The sequence below is a fragment of the Rhagoletis pomonella genome, unplaced genomic scaffold (assembly GCF_013731165.1).
Source record: "Rhagoletis pomonella isolate Grant_MI unplaced genomic scaffold, Rhpom_1.0 Rhpom_scaffold_00012, whole genome shotgun sequence".
In the NCBI taxonomy this organism is placed as follows: domain Eukaryota; kingdom Metazoa; phylum Arthropoda; class Insecta; order Diptera; family Tephritidae; genus Rhagoletis; species Rhagoletis pomonella.
In genome coordinates, this window is record NW_023458566.1 from 18,110,120 (window position 1) to 18,134,964 (window position 24,845).

General features: G+C 33.5%; 1 protein-coding gene across 5 annotated transcripts; it reads right to left on the reverse strand.

Moving 5' to 3' along the window:
* Positions 1-1,250: 1,250 nt before the first annotated feature.
* LOC118748007 (cilia- and flagella-associated protein 410-like) lies at positions 1,251-24,072 on the reverse strand. Of its 5 annotated transcripts, none has more exons than XM_036482270.1 (10): positions 23,598-24,068; positions 14,850-14,915; positions 6,643-6,816; positions 6,200-6,566; positions 4,502-4,594; positions 3,940-4,020; positions 2,798-2,890; positions 2,336-2,571; positions 2,168-2,261; positions 1,251-2,022 (listed from the first exon to the last, which is right to left on the reverse strand). In XM_036482270.1, the coding sequence occupies exons 1-10, from the start codon at positions 23,675-23,677 to the stop codon at positions 1,909-1,911; spliced, it is 1,398 nt and encodes a 465-aa protein (XP_036338163.1). In that variant the 5' UTR covers positions 23,678-24,068; the 3' UTR covers positions 1,251-1,908. The 5 variants fall into 5 exon arrangements, with proteins under 5 accessions (XP_036338163.1, XP_036338162.1, XP_036338164.1 ...); XM_036482269.1 differs by having other exon boundaries at positions 4,475-4,594; XM_036482271.1 differs by lacking the exon at positions 14,850-14,915 and having other exon boundaries at positions 4,475-4,594; positions 23,598-24,072.
* Positions 24,073-24,845: the final 773 nt, after the last annotated feature.

Below are 24,845 nucleotides of genomic sequence, written 5' to 3' on the forward strand. Positions count from 1 at the left end.
TTTCCTGAATTCTCCATCTGAAATGCATTATTGTTCTCGTTCTCGAGATATTTGAATTTGTCACGAAAGGAGTTCAAGTTCCACACTGTGGGCCGTATTTGAATGCTTGAACTCATTTAAAACGCTGAAGGATCAATTGAAATTCGGGCCTCTTACTGCATCCATCTTAGTCCAATTTTCATTTAATCTGTGAAAAGGCAATAACTGAATCGGAATAGCTACCAACGTATAAACACAAGCTACTTTCGTAACCATCAGGACCCAATGAAATCATTTTCGTTGATTTCACGAAAATCGAACCTAAGATGGACCCCGAACTTTATATCCGCTTTCCAGAGATCATTTAATTTGAAATCAGCTGAAAAGGTTTCAATGCAATTCGCTGAACGTTGGCTTTCAAATATGCGAAAGTTATCGGGTTGTCAGCGGGTTTAAGTGAGCTCAAGCAAATAATCCAGATGAAAAAGGAACTCAATTATCAAACTTTTTCAACAACCAAGATTTTGTTTATAATAAATTCAACAACCTCGATTTTGTTAATAAAATGTGTTTATTCTTTATCTTTTCATATCTCTTCTGTAGTTTATAGTTAATAAAAACAGCTTAGTTGTATGTAAACATAAAGGGACGTTTGACAGAGGTCGTTCGAGTTACATTAAAAAAATTAAATTAGCGGTTATTCTTATAATTTAGTAATGTCTTTTGCTAAATAAGAAAACTTATATATTAAACATCTATCAATTTCGCATACATAAGCCGAATACATTTATTTTTGGGATAATTTGGAATTCGATTTGTGTTTTGTGCACGTCAACAATAATTCCTTTAAGTACAGGAAAATTACGGTAAAGCGATGATTTTAATGTCTTTTGTACTGTAAGCATATGTATATATATATTTTTATGTACATGCATATTCAGCCAACAAATATAAATAAAAATTAATGCATCTGCTTTTTCGGGTACCTTTTTTATTTTAAAACGCTGCTGCTTGGTTACATATATGAATGTAAATATTTTTTTTTTCCTAAATTGCATTATATCAAAATACATGCCTTTTCTTTTCCACTAAATCTCAGTAAGCATACATACATACATATTTACTATTTAAAATAACTAATCAAGATTTTACTGCGATCGCTTTACAGCGCTGTTATTTTATTATTGGTTTTTGGGATTTCGTTGAATTCCATTGGCAATTTTTTTTTCACCAAGTTGTAGGTAAGATTTACATTTACATATGTACGTCTGTATATAAAAGTTATTGCTATTTAAATTTATTTATATATCTGTGTGTGTGATTGGCAAGTCTGTTTCATGCATTGTTCCTTGTTTTTTTCATTTTCTTTGTTTTTTTTCTTCTTAATTTGAATTCTAAGATCCTATTCTGTTTTCATCCATTAGTGTATGTATGTACATATTCTTTCGGCAGCGCCTTTCTTATTCAATTCTGTAATTTTCTATTTATTGCGTTTCATTGCACCTCGGTTAAAAATTAAACATTTTTCAATTACAACGAGTATTAACCGATCGATGCTAGTTCGTTAAAAAATAATTAATTTCATTAATAGCTTCATTTATCTATAAGTTAAAAAAAAAAAAAACATTCAACCGAAGTGTATGTATTTATGTTACTAAACTTAGTTATTTAATTGCAAGAAATTTGTTGCGTAAAATTAATATTCGTAGCCAATTTGTGGTGATATGCTTCCACCAATTCGTAAGTGAGTATCCAGAGCGTTCATTGTCAATTTCATTCGCACCACCCAAACTGTTAGACCGTACTTCAGTTCTTTTAGATTTGTTTTTTTTTTTTGTGTGTTCGAAGTGACACTGGCAACTGTACAGCGTGTCCGTCTCACGGTTGCCGCCGCATTCCTCAACAGGACGGCATGCGGCGCATTCATCATCAGTCTGCCGACAGTTCATCGATGCGACAACGCACGGCGTGCTCCACCACCTCTAAGCTCGGGTAGTCCAGCTCTTTGACGAGACACAAAGTTGCCGATAGCAAATTCGAACTCTGAAAATGACAAAAAAAAATTAAATTATTTTATAAATTTTTTCAATGGAAATTTGGTAAGCTTGTTTCGTGAAGCTTGAAATTTCAGCCGTATTACTTCTACAAATCGAAAAATTCCTCAAGTGTTTTCATTTTTCACACTTACCCGATTTATGGGGCGCCTATGATAGCCCGAATAATGATTAAGTACAGCTGTTGAAACGGTGCTAGCTGAGTCACTGTAACGTCCATCGGGCCGCCTATAATTAAATATGTATGCATATAATTAATTTAAACCACTAATTCAAGAACAAATCACAAATCACTTCATTACCTGGCTCGCGGTCGCTCCGCGTCGTCCCAATCGCCGCCATTTTCACGCGCGCTGCCATTCCGATAAGCATAACGGTCACTGACCTCACTTCGACGCGGACCACCACTGCCGGCATGATGCAATGCAGCAGTGCTGCCAAATTGATTGTGCTGCTGCTGTTCCTCCCACTCAGTCAAATCGGTTTGGCTATGACGGTAATGGGCAGGATATGACGGACGATCAGACTGGTAGTATTCCTGCCAAAGAAAAAAATGGCAGAATGGAATAGCAACGCATATGCAAATACGAAAAATTTCAACAACAAAAATAACATAGCTGAAAGCTGAATGTACGTAAATTTAATATACGATTTTCGCACCAAAAAAAAAAAAACAAAAAAATAATGAATGATTTTAAAAATACCAAAAAATAACTGAAGTGAGGATTAATAATCGTATTAGTATTACCGCAACCTCAACTTACCTTCATCGATTGTGTAGATATGCTAGGTGGGATAGGCGCACGCTCCCGGTACCCAACATGCGGACTACTATCCTGATCCGAGCCCGGTGAGCGCTGTTATTCATTACCAAAAGTTTCAATTTGTTAGTCAAACGCAATTTCGTATAGCCGCGCAGTTTAGCGAACGTATGTATGTATGTATGTATGTACGTTGGTGTATGTTAAAATTTGTTGGAGTTACAATTTCGGTGTTTGAGTGCAAAAAAAATACATAACAAAAAATTGCTGGTTAATTTAGATAAAGGGTGCGTCAAAGTGCTTAATATAAGCTAAGAGCCGTTGACTACGAGCACAATGACATACATATGTATTTGTCTTATCCCAGCCCATACCACCTACCTATTCAGTTCACCTACAAGTAGAGTCCTCCTCGCATATTTCATGCCATGAATTCATAACACAAATTTCACTGAAAAACGTACATATCTACATATGTACATGTTTTAATTTATGGACCTACATACTTATGTTTATGTACGTTTGATAATGAAATGTTGCCGAAAAATCGCGTGACACTCGACACTGGCATATTCACAATCGATAAATGCAAATGACTCTCAGAGAGTGGATAGGAGCGGTCCTCCTACAAAGAAGAAGTTAGCCGAATCCGTTAGCGGTCTAGAGTTTACATCCTTAAAAATAAACTCCCATAGTCAGAAGGGAATATTATAGACCCGTTAGACTATATTTTCTTCAAAAAAGTGAACTCCTTGACACTACTCTTTCTCTTATTTTATGTCAAATTCATACAAATTAATGATTTCGCTGACACGTTCGAAAAATTCTTCTCTTGGTTACGAACCAGCAGAATTTAGAGACTCCGTTCGAATACATACTGTCGCCTCTATCTGCAAACAATTGAATAGGCATAAGAAAATTATGATTCCCCGTCGCACAAAAAAAAATGGTTTAGATATCCCATGGACTTTCCGCATATCGCTAGACTCTCAGCACAGTCCGAGGCTAGTTATAGTTGTATGTAAATTAGAAATACATTCATAATGGGTAGGTACTCGTAGTCAATGGATCTAGAGCTTTTGAGAGACTTCAGTTTACGCAAAAAAATTAAAAAAAATAATAATCGCAGCTACCAATGTTCTTACATCATTTTGATGATAGGACAACCGATTCACGTTCGTGTATGAATTATATTTCGGTGAAGGTGTATGCGCAGCAACTGGCTCCTGTGCAATGGGTGTTGACGGTGGTGTCAGAATAAAGGCGTACGCAAAATTGCAAAATGAAAATGAATTAGTACAGTGTCCATTAGTAGTGATGTTTTTGTTGATTTGGTGGTTTAATTTAATGAGTTGGTGGATTTAAAATAAGCATGGGCGTTGCCTAATTGTGCGGGTAACACATTTCAAAAAAAAAGTTGCGGATCTCGATTTCGCTTAAACTTCTCAAATTCATTTTTTGACTAGCTGTTCTGGTTTTCACAAATCAAGTAAATTTTCCAAATTAAAATTGAGTGCTGCTGTGCAAGTAAAATACTATTTAAGTGTTTGTGAAAGCCAGAATAGGGCAGATAGGAAACATAAAATAAATTTTGCAAAATTTTTTCGCAGTTTTTTTTTTTTTGATTTTCAAAGTTTTTAAAATTGCAGAATAATTTACGAAAGCATTAACGCTACATACATGAATGCAGTTGAGAGCACGAAATACCTGTGCGGGTGAGGCTGGTTTCGATACCTCATTGCTTTTGCTCGGCTCGCTGGCGCTTTCCTCTGTATTTGCCGGACTGTTTTGTTGCGAGGGCTTCGTTTGATTGATTGCAGTGTTGATATTAGCAGAGGTGCAATTAATTTTTTAGTATTTTAGTAACAGATTAGTTCAAGGGGTTTTGTTTGTGCGCGATGTCCGTATTGTAAGCGTGAATTTAAATTAGAATTAGTTATTAGTAAGTTAAAATAGATCTTAAAATACTTTCGCAAATCGAAATACTAATTTGTAGTGAAAAAAAACGAGAATTTCATATTAATATATACTCAAGAAAATTTAGCAATCAAGCGAATGATCACGGTATATTCTACTATACATAAATACATATTTATATGTACATTTATTCTAAGAGTAGTAGCCAGTGGCGGATTTAAATATTTGCCGCCCCTAGGCAATTCATAACTTGCCGCCCTTTTTTCACGAAAAAAAAAAAATAATAAAATCGCTCATCCGGAAGATTTTTTGACCTCGCGCAAGACAAACAGAAGACCATACACAGATACACTGCCTAATTTGACATACGACGGAAGCTGACCTTCAGATTATTCACGTTATGATACACTTATGAAAAACTGGTGGGCTTGGAATCAAGAATTTTCTCGAAAATGCACGCTCGTTTTTCGGCAGTGTTGTCAAGTGTGGTAACCTTTTAGATGATTCTCGTTCTCGGGGCAGCGTGTCGGCTGTTTCTTTGCGTCACGCGCAGGCGCGCCGTCAGGTTTCTAAGTCGCGTGAATGAAAGTTAAATGGAAATTTCAACGACTGCTATACTAAGGAAAAATTCGCAGCGTAATTCTAATTTTGAATTGTATTGAATGAGATGAATCATTAATAATATTTTACAGACACAAACACAATTTCAAGTGCAGCTGAATCCAAATAAATTTTTTTCTTTTAATTTAGCTGTCTTAAATTTTGCCGCCCCTTAATTCTGCCGCCCTAGGCTTCAGCCTATGTTGCCTGTACGATAAATCCGCCACTGGTAGTAGCCGCATAATTAGGAAACCTTTACAGGGAACAGTCTCCCAAATACAGAGTTTTTTTTTGGTTAGCTTTGAATTATAAGACCACCACTCTTCACTGAATTTGATTGCGGCTACTTTGACGAACATCGTGCCAAGGAACTGAAATCTCGAACTTTTTTTTTTTTTAAGTTCCAAAAATAAACCCAACTACTGCCTATTTTTCAATACCTAGAAAACGAAAAAAATTCGCAAAACGAAATTCTGCTTCATCAGCATACCAAGCCCGTTAACTGAAGGTGATCTAATCAATACCACATAACGTTACCTTAATTCACAAAGACCAAAAATTTTGTTTATTTTAGAGGAGAAGCAAAAAACATAAAAATAGTATCACGAACAGATAGGGCTTTTTAAAAAGTGAAAATAAAAAATTTAATTAAATAATAAAAAATAAAATTTTGATGGAAGGTGTACCAAAATCTGTAAAAAAAGCAGTTTCGAGAAAAAAAAATTGGTTAGGGCCTTTTTGAATTAAGGTAACGATATGTATGCAAGTACATACATATGTACACTAATGAACAAAGTGCTGAATATGAATCAAGTGTTGAAATCGATTTGTTTGCGGTGGTGAAGATGCATCAGTGCAATCAGAGTTATATCCTTCTCATAAAATTACCTCTTTCATTGGACTCGAACTGCGGCGCTGCTGATATTGTTGCGGTGACGAATTATGTTGGTACTGTGACGCCGCTTGTTGTTGTTGTTGTCTGTGTTGTGGCGGGTACTGATTTTGTTGTGATTGCTGCAGCTGTTGTTGTTGTTGTTGTTGTTGCTGAGGAGGTGAAGGCTGTTCATAACGCTGTGTTGGCTGTTGTTGCGCATAGCTATCCTCGTACACGTCCTCCTCTTCTCGCGTCCCGCCGGAACCACTACCGCTGCCGCCGCCGCCACCACGCAAAGCCTCATCGAGCTCCTCCTGTGTCACCTCAACATTATCCAGCTTCTTCAGATTTGGCAGGGCGCGAAGCACTGTTTGGCGGTAACTAAAAAAAAAAAATGGGGAAAATATTTGTGCATTTTGGGATGCGGTTCTATTCAAACAATCTATCTAAGTCTCACTTGGGCCCAACCCGATCACAGCACGGATTCTCCTCCAACCATAAATACTTGAGAGCAGGCAAGCTTTGCAGATAGGCGATTTCATTAATATCCTGTATGTTGTTTTTACGCAAATATAATTCCTGAAGTTTGTGGCAGTCTTCAAATGGTTGCAATGTGGTAATTTTGTTGACGCTGAAATAAAAAGAAGAGCCAAAAAAATTGTTGTAGTCGTAGTTAAAAACGCTCACAAAGAGATCTGCCTGTTATTGTACTAAAATTTAATGCGATATAAAACGGCGTACATAATTTTTAAAAATTAAAAAAAAAATTAAAATTTTTGGGACACCTTGGTCTTACAATACACATGTTTATGTATTTGAATGAAATGATTTTAATAATCGGGATCAAAACTATGCAAGCCGTTTTTACAAAAATATAAGCCTAATACTACGGAAATTATTGGGGGCAAAATCGAAGTTTCGAATTTTTAAGAGAAATACCGAATCTTAGCCGATTGTGTTACTTTTAATGAGTCCGACCGATTCGCACAGAAATTTTGTACAAATAGAGCAACGTTTACATATGTATGTATACATATTTATTTTTTTATAAGGAATAAAATGCGTAGGACAGTCAGCAAAAAAAAGTCTCAAAAATCAACGCGATTTTTTAAACATTTGAAATTTGCACATTATTATACTAAAATTTAATGGACTATAAAACTGCATACCTGAATTTTTTTAGAAATTCGTATTAAAAAGTTCGCAATTTTACAGATTTTTCATAATTTTCGCACACAGTACCATTCTTGGATTTAAATGGGGTTTGTTAAAATATAAGCCATAGTTTAATACAAAATTAACAAACAAAAATTTTAGCATGTAAAACATTGCAAATATTAGCAAAAAAAAGAGCCGCACGCTCAATTTTGTGAGTAACAGTACATAATGATGACTGCATTTCCTTAAACGAAGCTTTAATCAACTGCAACGTAAATCAAGCAACATATGCACAAACATGGATTCGTTAAATAAATGTAAACAGAAAATAAACCTTCCACCTAGTTTATATTTCGTTCAAAGAAGTGAATCATTCATGTATGTATTATATATTTATGTACATAATTCTTTTGTTTCAAAAGATTACTCATCCCTACTAATAATCGAAACTCTTATTCTCCTCGTAGTTTGCGTGTAATTTATATTCATTTTGACTTAATTGTTTTGCCTTTGTCGTCAGTTAACCAAAATCGGTAAGCTGACGTCATTGCTGGTGATGTTTTCGAAATTCATTATGCTTATAATGAGCGTTCATGTTACACTACTAGTCCAAATTACAGAATGCCACCAGAAAGTAATAAAGACAAAAAAGAAACTAGAAGACACATCATAAAATAAACAAACGAGCTTCTCTTAAGTACTGCTGTGGTTTTTGAGTGTCATCAAAGCGCCGTTAGAGCCATACTTTTATATGTAAATACATACAATATACATAAGGTACCTATCGCCATTGTCAATGCAAAGAGCTTTAAACAACAAATTTTAAAATTTTACTGGAGAAGCAAATTTTACATAGAAAATGCTTTCAGGGCCATTGTTAAGATGTCAATTAATATCTCGTAGTCTTTAAGAGACGCGGAGTATGATTAAACTTTGGATTTTGCTATAGGTAGGAATGCACCACAAACTATCCGAAGCTATCCGAATATTAAGCAAGGCAAAATGGTAAGGGCCTTGTTCATTTAAACCGAGCATTGATTGATATGAGCGAATGTATTTACATATCTAAATACTTATGCGTATGTGTGTATGTACATACCGACATACAATAAATCTCGAACAAGCTTAGTGTGAACACCTGTCGCAGCTGTGTAAGAAAATATTGTATGTATATTAGGGTGGTCCAAAAACAGTAAAGTCGGAATTGTAACGCTCTCACCCCCCTAGGATTGTTCTATATCTAAACCGAAATCAAAAAATATTTAGAGGTCCCTCAAAGTTTTCCATGTATTTTTATATGGGAAAAATAAATTTTTTCGTAGAAATGGTATAGAATTCTTGAAAGTCAATATTTTTCGATCGGTAAACTCTGGTTCTCTTCAAGAGACTTTCAATAATAATTCCCAATTGTTTATTGATCTGGTTCGAGGGTGAATCTGTATAGCATAGTTGATGGCAAGTTCGAAATGGGTGAATATCGTTGGTCCACATAAATCCAGTATACATAGAATTATTTGAGATGAAATCCTTTAACTGCCTAATTAATGCCTTTATGGGCATTCTTCAAGAATTGTGCTTATTATGGTAAATAATAAAAAATAGGGTAATTTTTTTTTTTTTATCAAAATTCCATAATACATATTTCAAATCTAGCAATTGTAAATGGAATGGTAAATAATTTACAACGCACTCTAATCTAAATAATTGTTTAGCATAGATACAATTTTGTACCTGTACAAGCATTTAAATGGTAATATTATGATCAAAATTAAGGAAATAAAAAAATTTTCGTGTACAAAATCTATGGAAAATCAATTTATTCGGCAGAAACAAACGCAACAAAAAAAAAACAGCTCACCTAGGACAATCCATTCACGAGCTATGCTAGGTATTACATAAGCAACTTTGTTTTATACATACATATATATAGTGATTTAAATTTTTAAATATTTGCCAACCCTATTCAAAATTATTAATTCTGGTTAAGAGTGCATTGAAATGCCTTGCATTTCCTGAATACGTTGCAATATTTTACTCGATTTATATTTAAGTATATACATACATATGTATACAGCTTTAAAACTGAAATGTTTAAACGAGGAAAGCCAGCGTAAAGCTAGCTAGCTAGAAAAATATTTCAATAAAAAATGTTATTTAAATACCATAGAACAAACCTTGGGTGAGGTATATGAATTTCTTTTGTATTAAATTATAAAAATAATAATTTTTAGCAAAAAAAAAACCGACTTCAACTCCCATATAAAAAATATATATATATATATATATATATATATCATGATCCGCTGATCGGATCTTAACCTTAGTATGGGACCACCTCTGAGACACTACATTTCCGATGCAAAAAGAATTATCGAAATCGGTTGACGTGGTCCAAAGTTATGCGGTAACATATGTACATAAAAAAAAAAAAAAAAATATTCCGACGAACTGATAACCTCCTCCTTTTTTGGAAGTCGGTTAAAAATAACCTTCGTACATTATTTCTGTTTAACTGCTATTTAAGTCCTCTTTCATTTGATACCAAATTTGTTTAATTTGGATAAGCGGTCTGTTTATTATTAGGAAACGACTTTATTTATAAGCACTTTCAAGTGGCTCATGAGTTTTGAGCAGTGCTGCCAGAGAGTCCTAAATATATATAGTTTGTAGGTGTCCAAGGTGGCTAGATACTAGTAGCTCGGGTATGTAGCAGCGTTGGGGGTTAATCAATTAATTTTTCAACCCACTTGGGAATTTATTAAAAAAGTAATTGCAATTAAACTTCAATTAAATATTGCATTTAAATAAAATGTAATTAAATTAACTTATTTAAAATTAATTTAATTGCAATTAAAATAAATAAAAACGGAAAGCTTTATTAGACTATTATAGGAAATTATAACTGTTGTTTCGTCTAAGAACCAAAAAAATAAAATTTTGATAATTGAAATTATCCCTAAGAAAATCACTAAAGTTATTGTATGCCTAATTTTTTCCCTCATGGCCTAGAATCACCCTAAATCTGGGGAGAACTACGCTAAACTGGCAACACTGGTTTAGAGTTGTGTCGTAATTGCAAAGGACCATCGATATGTATGGTATATATGCAAGTATGTATGAAGTTTATATCTGTACAAAAAACGGATACTTCAGGGTCATCATGATTTTCTTATTTCCGTTATGTTTGCTTCTTCAGAAAATTATCTTTGTTAACCTTTGCCATCTGGCGTCAAGCGGTCTTGTCAATCAGAACTATTACAACAGAAATGTAACTTTATTTTTACAAAGTAAATTCGCAATGGAATATATATTTATGTACAATAAAGGAATAAATAGAAATGTTGAATTGTGCAAACCGCAGCAAATGCGTGCAGTTTTTATCGCAATGTTGTTTTCTTATTTATAAATAGAGCTGAGAGAATGTCTACCTTTCCCGATGCTTCAAAATACATTCTAAACTAAAGGTATAAATACACCAAATGCTTACACACTTGTGCATCGTCTAAATTCTTAATTAGCTCTAAATAGCGAATTCCCCCAAAGTGTGTAATTAAATACCATTTCTATTTCGGTTTTTTTGATTCCCTAACGCTTTCTTTATTTCTTTTTTTTTCTCTTGAACGAATTGAAAGTTTTTATCAGCGTATTGAAAAGTCATTAATCAATTGAAAAATTGGGTTTGTTACTTCAGAGGTGAGTGAGGGGCTTGTGTGTTTGTGTTGTTTATGTTAGGCCCAGCAGGTGGCCGAAAACATAAGTAACCAATAATCAAATCGTTTATTTATGTATTTACACAATTTGTTACAGTTATTGTTGGTTTTTGACTGTATTCAATTTTAAAATTTCCCTTCGTTATAAATAGCTTTAGCTTAACGTTAAAAAAAAAGAGAATACATAGATTTGCAACAGACTTCAACTTGCCGTGATGAGGCACTTTTTGTATCGAAGATTTTTACCCGCTCGCCGATAGCAGAGATATACATATGTGATGCTAGGTAAACGATGGATTTTTTTTTTATATCGTTGTCAACTAACCTTAACTTTTTAACCACATAAACTAATAAGCTATAGTTTAATTTCTTCGGCTATTTTAAAGTGATACTACTGAGGCATAAATTGTTAATTCAAGGCAGCTATTGCAATTCAACAGTCAAAAAAATTTTCAATACATTTTTTTGGTTACTTTCTGAATTACTTTGAAGAATGGAATTGGAAGCAAAAATTTTATTTTTCCATTCCTTTCAAATTGAATTGAAAAAATGTTTTCACATTTTCATTCCTTTCAAAGGAATTGGAAAAACCCAATTACATTACTAGCACGTAATTAATTCCTTGTAATGGAATTTAAAAACAAAAAAAAATACTTTTAAAATTACTCCTAAGTAATTGAAAAAGTAATCAATTCGTTTGCTGTGGACTGAAGGAATTGATTACTAATTACAATACCTTGTAATTTCTAATTGAGAATAATATAATTCCTAAGGGAATCATTACAGCCCAGCTCTGTTTAACAGGTTCTATGTATGGTACTCGTATGGATTAGTTTTGTATTTTGTGAAAAAAAAGAGCAATCGAATATTTTTAACAAATCTACAGCTGGACGTAATAGTTTAGAAAACTTGTTGCTCGCCTACACGTTCTCTAGCTCAATCCATCTACATACATACATACAATACATACACATGTACATACATAACATTTAAGATATTCAAAAGCGTTTTGGCCATATTTGCACATTGCGTTGATTTCGCAAAGCAGCGACTTTAAAACACACATACATATGTACATACTCACTTACACCTACAAACTATATTAAGCGGTTACTCTATTAGACTGAGCACACTTCGAGTTCGATCAATTGCTTTCAGCGACAACAGTGCATATACATACATACATATGTAGTATGCATGTAAATACCCTGCAGGGAAAGCTACAAGTTGTGAGACAATTTTTTTTCCTTTTTAACCGACTTCAAAAAAGGAGAAGGTTATCATTTCGTCGGTATATATTTTTTTTATGTATATTACCGCATAACTTTGAACCACATCAACCGATGTCGATAATTTTTTTCTATCGAAAAGGTAGTGTCTCCGAGGTGCTACAAATTTGGTTTAGATCCGATCATTGGATCATGAAGAAATTAACGGTAAAACTAAATATAAATTTTTATATGAGAATTGAAGTCCGTTTTTTTTATTAGAAATTTACTTGTCTTTAATTAAGGTTTTTATTGTAATTTTAGTTTTTATGGTGCGGATAAATATTTATTTACAAATTATTATTTATATTTAAATTGAAATGAAATAAATTGGTTTAGATTTTTCGAATTAAATCAAAGCGGATTCTTCATTCGAAGCCACAGCCGATATTTTTAAGGAAAAGCAATAATTGAGTTTTATTTTCGGCTTTGACAATGAAAAGTCAGATGTCATCGCTTAAGCTTGCACCAGTTATTGAACTTGTATTTTTACTGATTGCTTTGGGTTTTCACTGCTGGGTAGAGTATACTCGCACTGTGATATGTGTATGTATGTATGTATGCGCGCGTGGGCTTTCTGAAACAAAATGATTCAAGCCAATGCATAAATTTTCTAAGCATTGAAAACGCAATGAGCTGTAACATGGGCCTGGCAATTATCGTCAATCGCCTCAAAAAATGCACATACATATGTATGTACGAATGTAGGTATGTACTATGAATGTATGTATACATACATATGTGGACATTTACTATTAAACTTAAAGATATGAAATACATCTACGAATCTATAAATTCAAGCTTTTCTTATATGTAAATCGCTTAGTCGCTTAGCACTTCCATGCGATCTGTCTAACATGCATACAAATCTACATATATGTATATATTTTCAGTATGCACGTACATGACTGTGTGTGTGCGTGTGTGAGCATTGACATAAAGTGTTTACTCAGCAAAATGCTCGCAAAAGCGGCCTTGACAATCAAATTGATTTTTTTAGAGACTTTAGCACTTTGTCGCGCCATTCAATGCCGACAACAGCGGCCGCCCTTTTATGGTAATTTGAAATAGGAAATCAACTCAAAAGGAATTAATTTCAGGCATTCTTTAGTGGGTGCTTAAGCGCAACAACATGTGTGCCCCACTTACCCAACATTCGAAGATTGGGGGCCATCGCACAGCAGGAAAGTGTGATCATTCAGTTGGCTCAGATACCATAAATATAGGTATTTATATATATGTAAATATATATATATATAGGTGCATATGTACATACATTAGGGTGGTCGTTAAATGTAGGAAGCAAATTTGTATATACGATTTCATAAGCGTCAACCCCTACGGCGATGCTACTATAGTCGAGGATATCACATAAATTTTAGTCCCGATTGGAGATGGAGTGTCGCACAGGGGGCAAATTTCAGATTACCCTATGAAGACGTCTAAACGGACTCCAATCGAGACCAAAATTTATATGTGATATCTTCGACTATGGTAGTATTGATTTTGGGTATTAGATGAAAAAAATAATAATTTTAATTTTTTGAGTCTCTAAAGAAGAATCTGAATCATGTCCCCCGTGCGACACGCCTTAATCGTCTCCAGTCGGTAACAAAATTTATATGTGATATCTGTGACCGTGGTATTACCAATTGAGGGGGCGCGACTGAAAAATATTGCTCATTCGATTTTTTAAGGACCACCCTAATGTATATACATATATACAAATTAACATAATGGTTTCTTTAAACTCTCATACAATTTTAATTGGACGTTTATGGGTGGATCTGTATGGGGAAAGATCAAAATTTGGCAATTTGCATTGATATTTTATATGTATGTATGTATTTGTACGCATGTATGTACATATGTATGTGCGCACGTAACGTCAGCTTAATTACTACTTAAAAATACGAAATTATTCGTATCTGTTGGAAATGTGTTTTCAAAAACACTCCCAAAATAGAGATTTTCCCAACCCAACGGAAACTAATTTTTGACTGTCAAAGTTTCTTTTAAATCAATAAAACCAATTGTGTCTTAATTTCCCTGTATTTCTTTACGTAAATAACAATCCTTCATCTCGTTTGTCGCTCGTATGCTGAAAGAATGACATAACTAAAGACCCAAATACCTATATGAGTTGATCAAACTTTGATAGCGTTTTCCCACAAAATTAAAATTTTGAATTATTCCCTATTATTAATCGATCGATATAAATATGTACATATAAATATATACATATCTACACACATACATATTTTTTAATATTTTTTTTAGGTCACTTCACACCTCTTGTGCTTTAAATACCGGTTACCTGTAACCAAATGTATCTGTAAATCATACTATCGTCATAAATTATTTAAAAAAAAACCATTTAGGCTTTTGCTTATGAGATTTAACGAATAGCCAGATACAAGCAACCGGCCATTTAAGCCATTTAAGCACAAGAGATTGTGAAAAGTGACTTATGCCACTTTCAAAATAAGCAGCTCATATACATATGTATGTATGTATACATATCTTACCTCAGCGCCAAAACCTCAACACCACGCATTCTTTTAATTATGGAGACATCGCTGAGATCACTTCCCCTGCAAATAGAAAACAAAACAATCACCGAAGTGTACAATTAAAACTTGTTTATTTTTTCGTTTTAAAATTTATCTTTAAGCCATTAAGTCAGCTTGCATAAATACATATCGTCAGCTTAGAACGAAAAGTTTCCAAGTCCACTTTTTCTGAAAAATTATATTTGTGGAATTCAATTCGAAGGCAGTTATTTAAGATTGGAATACGCGAAATTTTGTAATACAGTTTTCACAAAATACGTGCTTGCAGAAAATCAGTTTGGGTTTTGATTTGAAGGGTAAAATTTAAAAAAAAAAAAATCAACTTAGTAACTTTTCACTTTAAGCTAACGATATGTACATGCAAGTAGATGGGTTCAAACGACTTTATATCTGTCACGTCCGGAATCTCATTTTAATTTAAAATAAAACCAACAACGAATTGATTCTCATTAGATATGAATTGGTTGTAATGGTCCTTAATTTGAATTTATTCAAAAAATGTTTAAGAAAGGAGAACCTCGCAGGATTCGCAGAGTTTTGCTTAAGTATTTTTACATTTGCTCTAAAGCCACTTCTGTTTTTGTCACGTCCGATATGACCTCCTATTCATCGATTTTCCCGACACCAGTGTTTCAGGCGCACCTAATTTTTTTGTCAACCAAAGGACGATATAAAAGCCACACAACGGCAAATTTTTTTTTATAAGTGACTTCCGTTTTCATATGATTTATTTAACTCTATTTAAAGGCGCACGAATGTCTCGTCCGACATCATGGAAACACCCCATGAACCAAAAAGACAAGATCACGCGGGCAGGAGACTAGCCCGTTAGAATCGCATTTAGGAAAAAAGTTGAACGATTTTGACATTAGCCGTTTATTTACATTTCTTCGTTGTTTACAATTTGATGGTGGCTTTTTACTGCAATTTTCTTCATTTTCGCTTGTGACAACGTGTGTACACATAAGATAAAGAATAATTTAACACAACGGCACGATTTATAGAAGAATTTGCATAATAAAAATGATTTTTCATGCGTTCAACAATTTCACGGTTTTCTCCGTTCTCTTCGTTGTTTACTTCTTACAACAAAGATGGCGTCGAGATTTCGGCAGCTAGAAAATAACTTTTTTCGTTCTTTCCTTCCCGCGTGATCTTGTGTCTTTCGTTCATGGAAACACCCATATGTAACTAGTAGGGCATTCAATCCCGGAATCCAGAATTATTTTCTATGTAAAATTTCAAATATAGATAATTATTTAGGTACAAAAAGGCATACATATGTAATTATTTAGACCTCTTTATAAAGACCAAGTTTAACCTTTTAGGTTGTATTATATACATATGTATGTAAGTTAAAATTATAGCACGATTCATTTAGTTCTACCAGTGTAGTTGCCATCAAGCGAAAACAAGAAGCGAAACTCGAAGACGGCGAAACGGCGCAAGCGCATAGCTGCACATAAAAAAAAATCCACATTTTTCAGCTTCTGTCGCAACGGGCGTTGCATTCTTACGAGGACTTGAAGACAAACCTGTTTTATAGACACATACTTGTATACATACACACTTTCATACATACATATGTACATATGTATGTGTATGAAACTAATTTATCTGTATGTAACCATGGTATGCCTTTCCCAGTGCCCATTTTTACTAAGTACTACATATCTATTCATGTACATACATGCATACATATTCATGTATGGGTTAAGCGAGTGTGTCACGCTTGGAAAAACGGCAATGGGTTAAGTGGAAAGCGCTTGTTAGCTGATGCGAACGCTCTACATTTACTCCAAAGCTTAAAGATGGGAAAATTACTTGAACCAGAAACTACATACATACATACATATGTATGTACATGTATACGTGCATATGTACATATCGATGTATATACACACATACTATGTACAAACATATGTACAGTACAAGTCCAAAAAGTAGCTCTGCCAAAGTAGAGCTTCATTGCAGATGCGCTTAAAACTTAGTATTCGAAATAGAAACTATTTAGATACATACATACAAAAGTTACACTATGACATCTATAATTGTTACTCTAATGCGGTGTTTACATGAGCCGATTTTACGGGCAAATTTTAGTTGAAACCAACAATCACCTGGTGTGAACGAACGGCCCTTCAACTAATCGCCTCCAAAATTGCCGCATGTAAACAGCGTATAATTCTTCAGTGATTGGTATGTATGTAGTTCCAACCATTCTTTCGTTAGGATTTTTGGCGAGATGTTGGCGAGATGTATGTGCACTGAATTTAATAAAAATGAATTTTAATAAAAATTTTTGTTTTGTATTGGTAATAAACTATGTATGAAAAAACATCTGTGAAGTGCAGAATTAAAGCGTATTGGAACCGCTAAACAAATATCTATTTAAAGCAGCGATGAGCAGAGAGAGCTTTTACTCTTCACGCGCCAATACAAAATGTAAAGGAAGCTTAAAAGAGCTTTGCCCGCGGGCAAGACAGTGCCCCATCAGTGATTTAAAGTAAACAAACCCCCCGCCGCATACGCTTTTCTATATGTAGTTCCGAACCAGTTCTAAATTCGTCACCTTTGGTATATGTATGTAGATTTCTAATGAAATTTTTTTTTTTTATTGTTTGCGAGTTATTACATTTTCTCTTACTATTTTGGATTTGCGTAGCACTGAACAGAGTTACAGAGAGTTACGGTTAAAATAAAACAGGTAGTTCGATCTTTTCGAAAACGTTGCATTTCTAATGGTTATTACTTCTTGCATTAAAATATATTTTTTTTTAGAAAACGTTTAAACTTTTCACTCTTAGCAAGTGATATGTAGTCTTAAAAAGTAAAATAAATTAAATAGTTTTTAAAACGTTTCGCATTTCGCCGTTTTCGAACTGTTACTAGGAACTGGTTCGTTTTTCCCTATAAAGTTCTAGTACGGAACTAAAAACTTGGTTTACTAGTTTGGCTTTTTCCTGCAGGGTACGCTATACATTAGTATGCAGTAACTTCTGTTTAAATTCCACTAAGAAATTACTTGCATTAATATTTACTGCATACATATGTACATATGTAATGTGTTTATTTACTAGTAAATTGCATGTATAAGAGCTGGGAAAATTGTATGTTCGTATGGCACGCAACGCGACAACAAGCAACAACCATTAAAAGATCCATCTCAACAAAAAAAAATATATAGAAATAATACAAAAATTAGATTTCCACCTTGAAACTCATTCGTGCTAAGGAGAAAGTTCGAAGACAAAAGCCAATGTAAGCATGTATGTGCATATATATGTACATATGTATGAAAATAAGTACCACAAATGCACTCTGACCTAAGGCTTCGAGTTAAACTCTGCCGTCAACTGTTAATGACTTCTTTTTGAATTATAATCTACATATGTATGTAATTACTTTTTAGACTGTATTTCAAATAAATATAAATAAATAAATATATTTAATACAAGTAATTTTTAAGCAAAAGCCAAAACCGATTTCTCGTATAAAAACTTAAGAATACCGTTAATTATTCAGGATTCAATGATCTAATCTAAACCATTATTAATTAATACGAGACACCCTCTTTCTTCTAAAAAAATAACTATAGAAATCGGTTAACGTGGTCCAAAGTTATGCGGTAACATATATACAAAAAAAAACAAATACAGTGATACCCGCTTAAGTAACCCCCGCTTAAGTAACTAACCCGCTTAAGTAACCACCATTTTTGGGCAATGTGAATTTTTGAATGTAATCTGAAGAAAACAATTTTTATGGCCTTGAATATGAAGAAAAAAATGCAATCTGAAGAAGTTAACAAAAAGATGTTACTAGATCAATAATTATGTTCGCTTCTTCGGGTTCTTTTAAGTACCCAACCCGCCTAAGTACCTCAAAAAGCTGACAAATATCGTAGTTTCAACTTTCTCTAAACTACCTAAAAATGTGTAACAGTCTTATTTATTGTTAATAGATTGTTGCAAGTAAATATTAACTTGGAGTAAATGAGTGTACTCAGTTATTGAAATAACGAAGTTTTCGTATATCGCAAATTTACCGTTGTACGGGAAAAGGGTGTAATTTTCGACGGATTTGAATAATTTTCAACGAATTTGGTAGAAATTGATAAATCGGATATCGATATACACATTTGTGATCATAAGTGGATGGCGCCACGCCCAAACTCCAAAAATTCTAATTCTAATTTTATGCCAAGTGTTTATTGCGACAGTCGCTTTTAAGTCAATTAGCTTCAGTAGTTACTGATTTATCGCAATTTTCGTTTTTCAGTAAATTACATAACGGTAATTAGAGGTGGGCGTGGTTATTGCCCGATTTCTAAGACTAGATTGACCACCCTAAGAAAGGCTCGTATCGAGTTTGGTAAGGATTGGTGAAGCGGCTACTGAGATACAGTATTTCATCATAAGTGGGCGGGGTTACGCCCATTTTCCAAAAAACTTCATAATAATATTTTTTTTTGCACTAAAATTCTACTTCACATACTAATTTTCAACAATTTGGACTCATTAATTACAGAAATATCGTAGTTTTTTGCATTTTTCGAAAATACAGTTATATGAGAAGGGCCGTTTTTCGCGTTTTTTTGTAAGTGGAAAGTGGGCGTAATTTTAGTCCGATTTCGAAAATATTCAATATATACATAGCTTTTTTATGTCAAGGTCAATAATTGTACTAAATGTGTGTGTGCTTTTATGAGCCTTAAAAACAAATATTCTTTATAATTCTCATTATTAATAAACTTTAACTTGTAGGTGAACTTTGTTTCTTTTGTTCAACTCAGAATTTATGACACCAAAAGAGTCCGAAATGAGTCAGTCTGGTTGACTGGTTTCAAAATCAATTTTATTTATGTAACAAAAGAAATACTAATTTTAGACTCATAAATTCTGAGCACTCAGAAATTGTTTAAATAGATCTTTTTACAGACATTTTTTCAGTTTTCATATATATGTATATATACATATGTACATATATCACTAACTTAGAGTGAAAAGTTGTTAGGTCCCATTTTAAAAATGATAACCATTTTCTTCAAGTATTTCGTAAAACTTTGAATACAACATTTTGGCTGTTTAAAGTAAAGCAAGACTCCATATGAATCAGAGGGATTCGATCTTTATTAAAAGATGTCGTACTATTTTTGGCCTTATCGGATTTTCGGTGCTTCTTTTGGACTTAGCACATTTAACTTTCATTGAATATGAACGAGAATAAATAAGAGAAGTAGCTTTATCCTTTTTTTAATTTTGAAATTTTCGTGGATGTCTTTACTTTGTACGTAGAAATAAAAGGGTTCACATAGAGTGCTACTATTATTTTGCGCACAGCTATACATGCAGAGGCTGCACATACATATTTGTATTGATTTAGATTTTAGTTCGAGGTCAACGCCATTCGAAGGATTTGGCCAAGCGTAACTACTACACATTTTTGTTTGCGACCGATTTACATATTTACATGTATGTGATACTCAATATTTGTATGTACATACGTGTTTATTTATGTATGTAAATATGTACTGCATTATACATACATATGTACATATGTATGTACATATTATGTATTCACTAGGGCGGGTGTCAACAGTGCAAAGTAATTAAATCTAAAACAAACAGATATATGTAGATATGTACATGCAACGACAAACACTGAAATGCAGTTGCAATTGCCGCTTCAGTGGACAATGGATAAAGCGCAACAGACCACAGCGCGGGCGTTCATAATAAAATGGGCAGTGTTGACATAAAGACTCTGCTGGACAGAAGGCAATGACACCGTCTGTTAGATGTCGCAAACCAGCGTACAATAGAGATACATACATACATACATACATACGTACAACCATAAGAACGTTGATAATAATGCAATTGAATCAGCAATCAAAGAAACAACAACAAACATTGGTTTAATGTGCTCAAATAAGATTGCCTACAAGTTTTTTGATACATACAAATATACCCAGTAGAAAAAAGAAGAGGTAAAAAGCAATTACAGAGTGGCCGTCTCTGGAATGTAGAGGACCTTACCATCTGCATGATTTCCTTAATTATTTTTTATATGAAACGGGCCCAATTGGAAGGCATTGCGTTTCCGTTTACTGGAGAACAGCTCAAAGAAGGGCGTATTTTTTGTGCGTAACACTTCACAGATGCTTTTTCGGTTTATATGGGTAAAGAAAAACCAATAACTAAAATGAAAAATTATATGTTGGCTCAAACGAAATCCTTATCAATTACCAAGTTGCCTTGGTTTACAATATTTCTCGTAGCAGCTGGAATGGCATTCCAAATACGTATAGCGTTTACGAAGAACAGCCTTGTAGACATTACATAAATAAAAATTGGTACAATTAAATTTCCAGATAGATTTACTAAAAATGAGTTTGTCATACAGATACGAAGGTGTTTTGGTTTAAATGAGATGGAATAAGAAAATAACGGTTCTAAAATTTTCTGGCATTTGAAAATATCACAACCTAAGAGCTGAGATCTCCATGACGATATGTGATCATATTTACGTAGCCCATAGACATATCGCGTTATGTGATTGAATTTTCTTGGGAGGAAATGTAAACTGTTCACCCAAAACTTTACAGATATTCGAAAAAATACTGTCGTTTAGTTGGTACCTCGGTGCCTGCTGAGCGCCTTTTTTCAAAAACTTGTGCTACAGCCGCGATTGCCATCAAAACCCTTATCACCCGGTACCAAGCAAAGGGCTACCCTTATGCTTAAATAATAACTAATTATCGCCGCTAAAAATACTCGTTTTTTTATTTACTGCTAAGTAACAAGAGAATTAGAGATTTTTTATAGAAAAGTGTTTTTGTGAATACTCACTGTAAAAAAAGAGCCATTAAAATTTCGATTAATCGATTATTTCTCAATAATTGCAATTAATTGCAATTAATTTTTTTGGCTTGTGATTAATCATATGATTAATTAATCGATAATTTTTTTTTGCCATCCCTAATCGCAATGGAACCGAGCGGATGATGTGTAGTTTTGACGCCACTAACTAAAAAAGTTTGAGAACTAACTGAAGTATATTTTTTTCGCGTTATCGCAACAGCTGCTGTGGCCGAATGGCCGTGTTCTTGGTCACGGGTTCAAAACCTGTGGCATGGAATTTAATTTTTTTTTTTTTATTCTATTTATGTATATATTAGATACATCTATGTTTATAGTTTCGTAAAACGACACGTGACACATTACTTTCGTATGACAACGCTGTAGAGAAACTCTTGCATCTTTTCGTGCGTAGGTTAAAGAGGCTATCCATTACTTTTTGCATTCCCAAATATTACCTTTTTCCAGTGGGTTCATATGTATGTAAATATGTGTATAAGTATACTTATATGTGCATGAGAAATTTAATGAAATGAAAAATTCAGAACTATGTGTTATGTATGTACTAGAGATGGGCAAAACAAGTGATTTTCTACGTGACACGTCATGTCACGGTTGATGCAGAAATGTTCTAAGAGCATCCAGATGCATTTCTACATCAAAATTAAAATTTAAAAAAATTTCGCTTCCATCTTTTTGACGGTCAGGGCTCAAATATATGTGTATTCTCAACCAAAATCAAATCGTAAGCTACTACTGTTTAAGCTATTTACCGTATTCACTTTTGACGCATTCAAAGATACAACAGATGAATCTGCAGAAACAGTTTTTGAAGTCATTAATTAATGCGGAAATATAGATTTAATTGACAAAATCAGAAAATAAAAGTTGTGACGGTGTTTTAAAATTTTGGGAGGAAGTTAAAGATTTTCCACCCCTTAGAAGGCTTTCAAGACAAATTTTTAACATACCAGCTAGCTCAGCAACTATTGAAAGAGTTTTTTCTGTGTCGGGCAGAATTCTAAAAGAAAGACTTACACGATTGGTGAAAACCTTGACAAAACAATATTTTTAAACAAAAACAGTTTAAAATTACATTGAACATACATCATTGATATAACCGATACTGTACATACATATCAGGGAGGCCAACTCGTGGGGAGTTGCCCCGATTTGCGGGGAATTTCAGTTTGCGTAGGGAATCGGGAAATGGACCGTTTTTGTGCGGAATTTCGGTTCGTTCAATTCTAGTATAACAAAGTTTCAAATGGCTAAAAATTACCGTTGATTTTTTAGAATTTTCCTTGCATTTGCTTTCATATAGCGAATGAACATAACATAATTTTTATATGGAATAAAACAACGCAACAACTTAGGAAAAAATCCTAAAACGGAAATTTGTAGCCATTTAAAACTTGCACTTTCTTATTCTAGAATTGACAAAGCTGCATACTCAAAATATTTACAGAAACTCCAGTTAAAAAGCTCGAAATTTTTACGAAAGCTTGTTGAATTTTTTTCAAATATTGCACAAAGTCTGAAACTTGGATTTATACAGTTTTTGTTAAAGAATAAACTATATTTTTATAAAAAAAAAATAACGCAAATTAAATAACAAAAAATAATAATAATTGATGGAAGTAAATATTTTCGACCACTGTATGTACATATGTAAATATTATCTACATACATAAATATTTTTTATTCTTTATTTGTTAACTACCTTTGTAAAAGTTTGGTTTGGTTTATCAACACATAGATTAATTTCGATTAAAAATATAAAAAAGAAAGACCAGGAATATATCAAAATACATAATTTTTTGTATGTATATTTACTTACCAGCAGTTGAGTTTTTTGATGGACCCCAAATCGGATTGCTTTGAGCGGGCAATGACCATTTCCTCGGTGAGACGCGTCATTGTGTTTTGTTTTGACGGTTGCACAGCTTTTGTGATATTTAGTAATTTTCTTAAAATCTATTTGTTTTCCTTTTATTTGTTAATATCTTTGTATGTATGTATGTACATATGTATGTACATATATTTTCGTTTTTGTTGTTTACCGTCCTTTTTTATTGCTGCAACAAAATAAGCAAATAGAAAAACACTTCAATTCCACTTCATTCGTGTACCTACTGAAAATCCGTTTCGCAAGCGCTGGAGGCTAAGCCCAATTGCACAAGTTAAATGCACAAAAACAACAAATGTAATGAAAAATGCCAACAGGTTTTTGCCGTAACTCTTTACTTTTTTGATTATCTTTTTTCTGATGGCAAACGCGTGCAGCGACGGCATTTCTTTACATACATATTTTCTGCACTCTTATGTATGTACATATGTATGTATGTACATATATACATATGTATGTATGTACATGTACATATGGTATATACATACACGCATTTGATTACATATTAACGCGTTGATTTTTGCAGAAAATGCCCATCTGCAACTGTTGCAACAACTTATGCTCCCTTTCCCCATCGTCTGCGCTACTCTGACGTTTATTATCAGAAATGTATTTACTTTACTTTTTATTTTTGTAATAAATTAACTATCTACTTTGTTTATTTTTCTCAAAACCGAATTTCTACTTCAGCTTGACCACCTACATGCATGACAACATACAGCTCTGATTGTTCAGCAAAAAAAGTACCGTTTTGAATGCAGTTAAAGACTTGTTCTCATAGCTTCTGTATTTAAACAAATTTTATGGAAGGTAAAGCTTTTCCTCCCATAGTAGACCCGCAAGTAGACGTCAAATTTATTTTCCTACAGGCTAATGCGTGTGTGCATATTCATACATACATACATATGTACATATTTATGTCGGTACAAATTTAAGAATGCAGCAGCAGCATCTATGTAGTACCTACAATAGCAGAGCATATCTGACAGGTGCCAATCATACCACACATGTTTGCCAACACGAAACCTTTTTTAACTAATCACCCCCACCGAAATCCGCTTTTGATATTGAAACTATTTTCCACACAGTCTTTTAACTACGATATTTAATTTAAACAACGTCATCGATTTTTTCGCATTTCCCGGATCCGCCTTTCAATTTTTCTCTCCCTTTTCTTTC